Source organism: Phragmites australis, chromosome 1, assembly GCF_958298935.1.
Source record: "Phragmites australis chromosome 1, lpPhrAust1.1, whole genome shotgun sequence".
In the NCBI taxonomy this organism is placed as follows: Eukaryota; Viridiplantae; Streptophyta; class Magnoliopsida; order Poales; family Poaceae; genus Phragmites; species Phragmites australis.
Window position 1 is genome coordinate 15853570 of NC_084921.1, and position 12231 is coordinate 15865800.

At 44.0% G+C, this 12231-nt stretch overlaps 2 protein-coding genes across 2 annotated transcripts; both read left to right on the forward strand.

Moving 5' to 3' along the window:
- Positions 1-257: 257 nt before the first annotated feature.
- On the forward strand, positions 258-1280 carry LOC133911093 (ethylene-responsive transcription factor ERF071-like). The gene is made up of 2 exons (XM_062353310.1): positions 258-513; positions 585-1280. The coding sequence occupies exons 1-2, from the start codon at positions 384-386 to the stop codon at positions 1088-1090; spliced, it is 636 nt and encodes a 211-aa protein (XP_062209294.1). The 5' UTR covers positions 258-383; the 3' UTR covers positions 1091-1280.
- Positions 1281-3249: 1969 nt separating this feature from the next.
- Positions 3250-4670, forward strand: LOC133911103 (uncharacterized). Its single transcript, XM_062353319.1, has 3 exons — positions 3250-3941; positions 4088-4227; positions 4415-4670. The coding sequence occupies exons 1-3, from the start codon at positions 3939-3941 to the stop codon at positions 4635-4637; spliced, it is 366 nt and encodes a 121-aa protein (XP_062209303.1). The 5' UTR covers positions 3250-3938; the 3' UTR covers positions 4638-4670.
- Positions 4671-12231: the final 7561 nt, after the last annotated feature.

Here is a 12231-nt window from a genome sequence, read left to right on the forward strand (position 1 = left end):
AGTGGTGATTCCCACCTGGTCAAATGACTTTCTTTAACGGTTACCCTGGCAAAATTGAGTTGGTACTAGTGGTAATGTACTGTAACATTTTTTTTAACCGTCGACGCTACTGGAGCGATCGAGTCTCGGCCAGGCCTCCAAGCGGGGTCCAGCTTGGAGCACCTGCCTTCCACTCCGGCCCAGCCTAATCCCAGGTCATCGGCCGGCCCCACCCACGCCCACAATTCCAACCGGTATAAATACACCGTCGGCCGCCTCATACCGCCGAACCAAATACAACGTCCGCAGCAAAGACACTAGCTGACTCTGCTCCTCCTCCTCCCCCTGTTTCTCCTCCACTTCCCCTCCATCGTTGCCCTCCAAGATACTCGAGAAATTAATCCATGTGCGGCGGTGCCATCATCTACGACTACATCCCGGCGCGCCGCCGGGTGTCCGCCGCCGACTTCTGGCCCGACGACGACGCGGATGCGGAGGATTCCCATGCCCAACCCCAACGCACCCCCGAGAGAGGTACACCTCCATTTCTTTCTTGCTCTGTTTCTTTGTTCCGAGCAGGGGTGTGACGGTTTGCTGCTTTGCAGCGCCTCGCGTGAAGCGGGAGCGGAAGAACCAGTACCGCGGCATCCGGCGGCGGCCGTGGGGCAAGTGGGCGGCGGAGATCCGCGACCCCGTCAAGGGCGTCCGCGTCTGGCTCGGCACCTACCCCACCGCCGAGGCTGCCGCGCGCGCGTACGACCGCGCCGCCAGGCGCATCAGGGGCGCAAAGGCCAAGGTCAACTTCGCCAACGACAGGTCCTCCGTGTCCGCAACGGCTGCGGCTGCTCCGGCCCAGGCCGTGCTCCCGCCGCCAAAGGTGGAGGCAGAGGCGGGTCTGTCCGACGAGGTCAAGGAGCTGTCCGAGGAGCTGATGGCGTACGAGAACTACATGAGCTTCCTCGGCATCCCCTACATGGAGGGCGGGAACGCGGCCGCCCCTGCACCCGCCGCAGCCGCCGTCGAGGAGCCGCAGGCGCCGGCGCCGGCCGTGCTGTGGAGCTTCGAGGACTACTACCCGTCGTCTCTGGCGCTCTTTACCGAGAATAATTAATGTATTTTGGTAATAACTTTTTTCTTTGAAAGATGTTCCTGCTCGTTCCAGTCGCGGTGACAAGTGTCGACCTCTTGTCTTGTGTTTTGTCGAACTCATCCATTGTTTGATTTGTAACTTTTGTCGGTGTCTTTTGGAACCCTGAAGTTCCATGTAATCAAAATTTCCAGTTAACTGTTGAGGCTAATTATATTACTGTGATGCTGTTGTATTACAAATCTTGCTACATGAAACGAACTGTTGATACGTCTGATTCCATGGATTATTGCACACCTTTTCACTAATAGGTCTTTTGCAACGGAGGAAAAACATAGCGGATTCGAATTACTTAAGATTCTATTACTGTAGCATCATTTGGTTTCTAGGAAAGCACCGTAGGAAAAACAAAGGAAAATTTCCTACACAGCCGATTCCATGGGAAAAACACGGAGAAAAATATATCCAGTACGACCTTATTTTCTTGCTTGCTCACGTAGGATCGAGGCAAACAACCTGTTATTATTCCATACTAATAGAAGAACTAGGTCATTGGCTGACCACGCTTGTGGCCCGTCGTGCCGTCCGCGTGCCCGTGCAGCGCGAGCTCCTCGCCGACCTCCTGGCCACCGAGCAGCACCAGCTTGATCTCGACCTCCTCTCCGCCCGCCGCGCAGCTCTCCTCGCAGCCCGTCCGCTCGCCACGCAGCGTGAGTGCGAGCTCGAGCTCCTCGTCGGCCGCCCGCCCGTCGTGCGAGCGTGAACTCCTCGTCGGCCGATCGCTCGTTGCGCAGCGTGAGCGCAAGCGCGAGCTCTAGGCGTCCCTCATCGCCCTTAATCTGGTCGTGCGGGAACGAGTGGAATGAATAGATAAGAAGAACCAATAGATAGGATAGGAGCAAGTACAGGAGAGCTAGATGGATATGAGTCAGTCGCTTGTTGTTCCTAATTGACGGGTGGGACCTAAGTTGTTGATCCACATGTAAATCACATGCAAATGATGATTAACAAATGTGATTTATCAATCTTTTTTATATATTTATTCTAAAAATTCTATGTTTTTTCTACAACCTAGCCAAACATTTATCCTCACAAAATTCCTGTATTTTTCAATCATATGTTTTACACTTATATTTCGATTATATTTCTATATTTTTTTATTCCTACATTTTTCTAATATAGTACGTTCAAAAAGCCGTACGCTGCTTGTGATTTCAGCGGTACGCGTTTCTAAGATTCCAAGTTTAGAAGTGAGGTAGACAGACATTCACATCCGTCGTGATCTCGTGGACATTGTTCCTCCCATAACAGAAAATATACGCTCTGATCACAAGGAACAACAGGAAATGAGGGTTGACGAAGAAAGGAACAAAAGGAAAACTGTACTCCAACCAGGTAGGCATTAACGCATGCTATTTTTGACTGTACGATTAAACCTCAGCGGAATATCTCTAGTCACGTAATGGAGATTTTTTTATTTTAGTATTTTTAAACTAATACTTTAAAAACAACACGCAAGATATTAAAACTTTAAGAACTAATTTATTTTATCACGCTAAAATATATAACATGATTAATAACTTGATCATACCAATATGATCACGATGGTATCCTGTCTTGGCGTTCTGCTATGTAGTCTTTTTTTTCACGCTAAAAGTACATAATATGATTTATATCTTAGTTACATCGTATATATTAGTACAATTACGTAAGTAAGTCATATCATGTACTTTAACGTGATAAGAGATTATTTTATAAAAAGTTAGCATCCTACGTATTGTTTTAAAATAATAGCTTTAAAAGACTGAAATAAAAAAATCCCACGTAGTGCACCGATGCGCCGCTCCGGCGCCCCAGGCGAGCCGACGTTGTTTTGTGGCCCGTGCAGTACTGGTATCAGCGGTGATCGGGTAGGTAGTACGCGGTACTAGAACAGTGCCCGCAGCCCCGCAAGTTTGACGAATGAGGGCCGACTTGGGGCGCGCGGCTGTTGCTTGGAGTACAGGCCAGGCCAGCCGCTTACCGTCGGCTGGGTGGGGATTCGGGGGGCAGCCGCTGGTTTTTGGGCCGGCGGCGCACGCCAAAAACCAAAGGGGCCCGCATCCACCCACCCACCCGCACCTACCTGCCTTCCTGCCCGCCGGTGACACCAAGAACGAAAGGCGAAGTTGGCATCTTCTGCTCAGAATCATGGGATATTTAAGATGGCAGTGGAAGATTTTTACTCCCGTAACTATTGAGTCTATCTATCCTCTCCTCCATTCCATCAACAATTTATAAGCATCTTTGTACCTTCTCTTTTCTATTTTGTCCATATTTAATTGTGCCTCCGGCTTGCTTTTTTTTTTTTTCATTCTCGTCCGGCTTGCTTTGGGAGTTGAAGTATTTATCTGTCTTTCTATTTTAAGATGCCACCGTTTCTCGACTGATGAGCCACGTCAGCTAAAAGTTCTCACCCATCGGATCGAAGGCCTGGCAAATGTACACCATCCAATTCTTCTCCTCTTGTTAGCTTCGTCCGATTCTCCGATTACCGTCTCGTCCCGATCGTCCTATGTGCAAAATCGAAGCACCCGCTGCCGCTCGCCCTCGCCTCTGCCGCTACCAGAGCCGGAGCCGGAGCCGTGCCGCCACCGGCCAACGGATTCGGCCGAATTCTCCCAATTCTTCTCCTCACGAGCTGTGCATGCCAAGAATTGGTGATTTCTGTGTATGTGTATACGCATCTACATGTGCGGTTTCTTGATTTTTGGTGGGAGCGCCTCCACAGGTGGCGTCGCTGCCAGAGGAGATCAGCTGGGAGAGGGGAGCCGGCTTCGGCTTCAGCGCCGGCGCCGGGGAGATCGGCGTCGATCCCGAGCTCGATGAGTTCATGGTTTTTTCTTGGACCAATGTCTCGTGTATCTAAATACAGGAATAATTATCTGAGTAATTTGTGTGGTGAACGCTAGATTTACTACGTGATTTGCTCCTAATCATCAGTTATTACATGTGCGCACACGTGCGTGCTTGAGATTCCAGGAGTCCTACTACCAGGAGGAGCTATCAGCTGGCGCGGTACGAGGAGGAGCTATCACACGACCGTTCGACGAGGCCGCGTCGTTCCTGAGCAGCATCCAGGCGCAGCTCTGCAACCTCTGCAGTGGAGGCAACAAGATGAGGTGCTGCATCCAGGCGCTGATTTCTCCCTGGTTCCAGCAAGATGCCGCGAACCGGAAGATGCGGGCTGTCCAGATCGAGCTTGACGACCTGTTCTACTTCCGCAAAATCCAATTTTTTCTCTTGAGCGAATGTGCAGAGGTGCGTAATATGTAATTTTTAGCGTGAAATGATTTTGTTGTTGTGCAGTATAAGGATGTGGATGAGGAGTTCTTGTAGCGGTATGCGAGACACGTGTTGTTACATCTGTATCTTCGCGGAGTCCGTTGACGAGCTCATGCCGGAACCCACTGAGCCATTCACCGTCGACCAGGTCCGGGACATCCTGATGAGGCAGTGTGTGGCTAAGGGGGTTGACGGCGGCTCCGTCGGTGCCCCTAAAATTTTCTTGCTGAACCAAGTTTCAGATTAGTTGTTAATAAAATTGACCGGTTGTTATGATTTATTTGGAGTGGAAAAAATTTTATATACCGTGAAGATGACAAAAGTAAATTAGTGTTGATATAGTACAATTTGAACTAACTTTTATCATTTGATATGTAAATTATTGATGAATTAAATCTAGATATATACTCTGATTTGGTAGAACATATTAATAATAGTAGCTTCTGAGTAATTTAGATAATATAAACATGCCCTGCAAGCGCTTTTATCAATATTTAGCTAGATATGATCATATGGGTCTTACATTCTTGCTAGAACTTTCTCTGTACTCTTATAGATGCTTGGAGCTACCCAGTTCAAGACCTTCCACTGAAACTGTACTCTAATAATTTTTCATCTATCTAAAAAATTATTTTTCCTTTCTATCCAATTGTCAGGCTTTGTTGATCTTTATTTAACATGAATTTGATTTAGCATTGTAGTGAGGTTTACATCAAGGCATTCTCAAAGGTGACGCCAGTCACAATTAGACAAGTAAAGGCATCCAATATTGGACAGCTCGTGTAGGGATCGGTAACGTCTCAGAAGGAGGAGTAAATTAGGACATTTAAAATTAATTGGCTCTAAAACTTTACAAGATAAATCTATATTAATTTTTATCTAAATGTACTCTAGATTTATCTAGTATGTCTACTCTATCGGCAAAAATTCAAAATTAGACAACATATATGAGCGTATTTGCCGAAATAGATAATATGTAGTCGTATTTATTAATTTAGCATTCGTATTCGGCACACGGTGTACCGAAAAAGATATTTTTGGCACACGGTGTGCCGAATACGGTACTGTTACCCGTATTTGGCACACCGTGTGCCGAAAATGGACCATATCCGGCACTCCATGTGCCAAAAATCCTTTTTCGATACCGACATGACCGTGTATCAAAAAAGCAGACGTGACATGACCGTGCACTGAAAAAGTGTTTTTTGGTACACAATATGCAGAATACGGCACTGTTACCCGTATTCGACACACTGTGTGCCGAATACAGTCCATTTTCGGCACACGATGTGTCAAATACGGGCAACAATACCGTATTTGGCACACCTTATGCCAAAAATAAATTTTTGGTACACCGTGTGCCGAATACGAATGCTAAATTAATAAATACAACTACATATTATCTATTTTTGCAAATACGCTCAGATATGTTGTCTAATTTTGAATTTTGCCCCTACTCTACACTCAAAAGGGTTTATAACCTATAGTCAATTCTAGCAAACTATTATAGAAAGGTAAACAAGTAATGGTAGATTGCAAGTATGTACATGCGAAAACATAAAAAAGGTAGAGAGAGCAAACTCAGCATAAAAGATTTTTATCCCGTGATATCGATGGCATAAATATCACTCATAATTCACGTTGGAGCCGCCACCAAGACTATTGCTCTTGGACAACATCCGGTCGCGATCCTTGAGCCACCTAGGGCTCAAGTAGGTTGAGCCACCAAGCCACAAAGTCAAGGCTCACTGCAAGCCTCTCTTCTGATTACTTGTCATCGTCTTCACTTCAGAGCTTGAGCCATAAGGCAAGCAAGACAAACGATGTATGCAGCTTCGATCCTTCGATTAGAGTAATACCCTACGTCCTGTGGGAGTGTTGCTGCCTTGTATTGATAATCTCAAGTACAAGTAAGGTGGCTAAGACTATTACAAGAAGTTGATTAGATCTAATCTATCCTAGGGCTAAAGTCGTCGAGTTACTCCCCTGTTGTTGTCTTTTGTGTTGCTCGTTGTCCTCCCCCTAGCATTTCCATCTTATAGAAGGGTGAGGTACTGACTCCTATCCAGTCATAGTCGATAGGAAGTTGTCTTCCTTGACGTCCAAGTAGATAGATCTATTATGAATATAGGTCGTATCTAGTTGGGTAGCCAATCTAAACCTTCTTGGTATATACTTCCTTGATTTTGAGTGTATCAGGTACCGCTGATTCGGTTTCATGATATCTAGAGTTACCAAATATGCGTCGCATATACCCTGTCTATATATGATGTACTTCTTATGCGCATATAACCCATAGTTTGATATTCGATAGGTCTAACCGTCAGAAGGTCGGTTGGATCGTAGGAGGCGGTCTGGCCAAAAAAGGTTCTGTTCGCGATGGGCGGTCTAACCACCAGAGGCTACTTAGCCATAATAAAATACTATTTGTGGCTAGCGGTTTGACCGCATGTGTGCTGATGGTCTGACGCTAGGAGGGCTAGTCTGACCATTAGGCACGATCCAAGTTGGTTTCAACTTGGAGCTCTTGATTCCAAGCCACAGTCGGCTTGGGAGGTTATAAAAAGAAGAGGTCGTGGCTAGGGATGGCACCAAGACGCAGAGGAGAGCCTAAGGATTATGTTTAGAGAAAGACACTTGTGGAGACGACTTTTGATCTAGAAAGGTAGAGTTGAGAGAATTCTATCATGAGAGAGAGAGAGAGAGAGAGAGAGAGAGAGAGAGAGAGAGAGAGAGAGAGAGAGAAGTCTAGGGTTTAGGATTTCATTGAAATCCTTGTAAGGATGTTATGGATATGTATTTTGTGAAATCATCTATGTAGTGAAGATCAAATTTTGTAAGTTTATAAGTTGGCGATTTGGTTGTTCCTCCTCGCTCTTCGTTTTGCATGCTCGGTTTTTGTTTTTGATAGATCTTTTGGTTTAACATGCTTTATCTTAGTTTGATCTATCCAAAACCTCTATAAGTCATCAAGGTAGTCTTTTGAAAAGTTTCATTGTTAAATTTTCATAGTTTTTGCTTAATCACAAAATTAGGGTTAATCATATTCTTGTCACCATCTGTCATAGTATAATTTTGGGGTTCATAACTTTATATCTGTATATCCAATTGATGTGATTCTTATTTGGTTTGTTCCACATCTTTGTCTAGTTTCTGTCGTTAAAATTTTAGGTCGATTGGAGTTATGGATTTGGATCTACATCATTTTTACTAGAGTGTTTGTAGTTTGTCTGAGTAGAATACGAGATTAAGTTAGATTTTTTTTTGTTAGGATAAAAAATATATTTGACTTTCGCAATCATTCACCCCCTTTGACTGCCTTCATTGCTCTAACGGCTCAACTTTACTATGAACACCGAATGATCCGGTGATTACAGTAGAACAATCACCATCCAGTGTGTATTAGTAGATACTAATCATTGGAACTCCACTCAAACGTCTTCTTAACACCGGATATTATGTTGTTACCTTTAATTCCATCATCGAACTTTCTGATGTGTAGACTTAAGCCTAACTGAGACATTTTCTACACTGTTTAACTGTCTGGTGTGTAGATCTTCTGATCACTGGACCTTCCATTATCAATCAAACAAGTGGTATCAGAGTCTAAACATTTTTAATTGATCTTAATTGATAATTATAAATATGGCGTTGGATAGGTATTCCAGAAAGCTTTGTATTTTTGATGATGTGAATTTTTAGTTTTGGAAGGCGAAGATGGAAGCTTATATTCCAATCTAGTGCTTTGCAATTTGGGAGAAAGTCTACAAGCCTTATGAGGTTCTGGAGAATAATCAAGTGACAGTGCAAAACATGCTAGCCATGAAAGCGACCAATAAGGTGAGAAACTTGACCATTTAAGGCTTGTGAAGGAGTGACTTCGACCGAGTTGTGCATCTAAAATTAGAAACTTAAAGATGATTTCCATATCTCATATGTTGATTTGAGATGCACAACGCGGTCAAAAATCACTCGTTCCCAAGCCTTAAATGATCAGGTTCCTCGCCTTGTTGTTCGCTTCTACGGCTGACATGTTTTGCATTATCACTTGATTATTCTTCGAAACCTCATATGGCTTGTAGGCTTTCTCCCAAATTAAAAATCCCTAAGCTTGAATATAACCTTTTATTTTTGCCTTCTAGAACTGAAAATCAACACCATAAAAAATATAAGGTTTTGCGGAATAACTACCTGACATTATGTTTCTAATCACTACTTAAGATCAATTAGAAAGGTTTAAGCTCTAATACCAATTGTAGGATTGATTACTTACTAATAAGGTAATCAAAGGGGGTGAATGATTGTGAAAGTTAAATTCAAATTTTATTGATTAACAATTCGCCATAATGAAAATTTTAACTTAATTAGTCTCATAATCCACTCTAGACATGTTGCAAACACGCTAGTAAAAAAATATAGATATCAATTTGTAACTCTGATTGACCTGAAATTTTAACAGCATATAGAAAACAAGTTTTGCAACTGACCCAACAAAAATCACATCAATCAGATACCTAGATCAAAAGTTATAGAGATATAATTCCTCACATGCTACGGGATAAAACCTAAATTCCGGATATTCTACTGTCAGTGACTGAGGTGAGCCTCACACATTATAGACACACCGATAGTATATTAGAGATTAATGAGTTTTTACTATGGCATATAAGAAAATACTCCGTTATAGACATAAGATAGGCTGAAAATACAGTGAGATCTGGGCTAGGGAATAGGGGCCCATCGCAACGGCAAGAATAAGGTTGGCAATCAGACTTAGCGGATTTGTGGCCGGTGTTTCGCTCATAATCATTCGAGGATATTTTGTAGGAACAAAATCTTATCTCATTATTTTTACGGTTTCGGCCATACTGCCATGCATATTGCAAGTGGATCTCTCGTTTCCCAGACCTTTCCAGCAAAAAAAAAAAGTTTTTCCACCCAAGTCAATCTAGTCTCCTAGTTAAACGCTATGGTCAAATCCTGGTTTTCTCCCAAAACTGAGCATGACTAATGGGCCCAGTACTGGTGCACCCAAAGAGTTTGAGAGCTTTGGTGATTTTGGGAGAGTAATTTTTTGTCTGGTGCCGATTGAAGCAGAGCATTCTCGTCCTCCTCACCCTCCAACTGATCTCAGTTTAAGAAAAACAAACGCTGGTACTGTAGAACCCTCATCGCTGCTGTCCAAGGAGATAGCCAACGAGATCATTCGACCACCGGCATGGCCTACCAACACATTGACCCGGCACCATTCATGTCGCGCGGGTTCAATTCGTGCGGTGATCCTTGGGAAGGGTTCATGACCCGGATAGTTGCTGGGAAGCCGACCAAGAACTCATTGCCACTATCAATCCATGCCAAAGCGCCAGGTACCCTTGCAAAACATCAAAGTAGTCTTGAAAGAGTTCTTGCTAGATCATTAGAGGGTGGGGATTCAGAGTATCCAGCCATGCCCTCTTGGTCAGGCATAAGTTAGGTTTAATCGGATTCATGATAGAGACCGTCTTATCCATGCCAGTTCACATGTTTATGGTGATGTGCAAATTTCTTTCTACAAAAAAAAGATAATGAGGGGTCTAATTGGCGTGGTCTCAACTTTAATTGTGAGTGGTTGTTGATGTGAGCTATTATACCATACTTGCTATTAATTTAGTGGATATATTCTTATTATTTTATCATGAATGGCACTTGGCATCTAACGGTAACCTCGTTTTGCAACATGTTGTGTTTTATGTATGATTATGGTAATTACATAAGTACGCTGGGAATTTGGCCCAATGCGGAAATGATGGTTGAAGACATGAGAATCACAATATATAAAGGAATTTCCAGAGGGCTAATGATGATAAAGGAGCCAACCAAGATCCATCGGGAAGAGCTTGGCCAGATTTGGCCCCATCTAGCATAGTGCCGCATGGCACTAGGATAGGTGAGGGTCATCTCTATCTATCTTTCTCCCAAAGGTGGTTCATCCCGGATTGGGGTTTCTGGATCCTTCTTCACGCGAAGAGAAAATATCTACATCGGTTCTTTTCACCCCTCCAAGAAAGCACCCTATTTGGTGGCCTATAAATAGAGGACGTAACCCCACAATAAGGTAATCGAGAATTGCATGAAGAATATACCAGGTTAGGGTTAGACATAACAGGCCACGACCCTTAGTGAACCACCCTTAGTGAAACCTGAGGTGTTGTTGCATGAAAGGGAGCACTGTCGCATGACACATGTCGAAGTATTGAGTAAGGGGCATCCTAGCTAACGGGCCCCACGAGGGATTTGCCGACCAACAGGGATATTTTCTGAACCCTGACCCATCGCGCGACCATGTCCAAACTCGCACGACCAGCGTAAGACTTGCGTGACCAACCTCCTTACGTTATTATGAGATCTCATGATTAGCCCTTGCTGGTCACAGGGCCGGTCATTACCTAACCCATCTAATTGCATATATTACTATCTACTCAAGTGTTTTTCTTCTCCAAGCACCACATCCAGTGAACAAAGTCACGACCGGTGTGGTTGGGCACTGCCCCGTCCCATAGTATTAAATGCTACGGATGGGGCCTTGCGGGCTGGCGCAGCACTGCACGGCTGACGAGATAGGGAATAGGGGCCCATCGCAACAGCAAGAATAAGGTTGGCAATCAGACTTAGCGGATTTGTGGCCTGGTGTTTCGCTCATAATCATTCGAGGATATTTTGTAGGAACAAAATCTTATCTCATTATTTTTATGGTTTCGGCCATACTGCCATGCATATTTCAAGTGGATCTCTCGTTTCCCAGACCTTTCCAGCAAAAAAAAAGTTTTTCCACCCAAGTCAATCTAGTCTCCTAGTCGAACGCTATGGTCAAATCCTGGTTTTCTCCCAAAACTGAGCATGACCAATGGGCCCAGTACTGGTGGACCCAAACAGTTTGAGAGCTTTGGTGATTTTTGGAGAGTAATTTTTTGTCTGGTGCCGATTGAAGCAGAGCATTCTCATCCTCCTCATCCTCCAACCGATCTCAGTTTAAGAAAAACAAACGCTGGTACTATAGAACCCTCATCGCTGCTGTCCAAGGCGATAGCCAACGAGATCATTAGACCGCCGGCATGGCCTACCAACACATTGACCCGGCATCGTTCAAGTCGCGTGGGTTCAATTCGTGCGGTGATCCTTGGGAAGGGTTCATGAACCGGATAGTTGCTGGGAAGCCAAGACCAAGAACTCATTGCCACTATCAATCCATGCCAGAGTGCCAGGTACCCTTGCAAAACATCAAATTAGTCTTGAAAGAGTTCTTGCTAGATCATTAGAGGGTGGGGATTCAGAGTATCCAGCCATGCCCTCTTGGTCAGGCATATGTTAGGTTTAATCGGATTCATGATAGAGACCGTCTTATCCATGCCAGTTCACATGTTTATGGTCATGTGCAAATTTCTTTGTACAAAAATAAAAAAGATAATGAGGGGTCTAATTGTCGTGGTCTCAACTTTAATTGCGAGTGGTTGTTGATGTGAGCTATTATACCACACTTGCTATTAATTTAGTGGATATATTCTTATTATTTTATGATGAATGGCACTTGGCATCTAACGGTAACCTCGTTTTGCAACATGTTGTGTTTTATGTATGATTATGGTAATTACATAAGTACACTAGGAATTCGGCCCAATGCGGAAATGATGGTTGAAGACATGAGAATCACAATAGATAAAGGAATTTCCAGAGGGCTAATGATGATAAAGGAGCCAACCAAGATCCATCGGGAAGAGCTTGGCCAGATTTGGCCCCGTCTAGCATAGTGCCGCATGGCACTAGGATAGGTGAGGGTCATCTCTATCTATCTTTCTCCCAAAGGT

What these genes read in the sequence shown, in the direction of transcription:
- LOC133911093 (XM_062353310.1), top strand. Translation starts at nt 384, where the DNA reads ATGTGCGGCGGTGCCATCATCTACGACTACATCCCGGCGCGCCGCCGG. An exon ending in CCAACGCACCCCCGAGAGAG is followed by an intron (nt 514 to 584) that starts GTACACCTCCAT and finishes GCTGCTTTGCAG; the next exon opens with CGCCTCGCGTGAAGCGGGAG.
- LOC133911103 (XM_062353319.1), top strand. An exon ending in AGTGGAGGCAACAAGATGAG is followed by an intron (nt 4,228 to 4,414) that starts GTGCTGCATCCA and finishes GTTGTTGTGCAG; the next exon opens with TATAAGGATGTGGATGAGGA.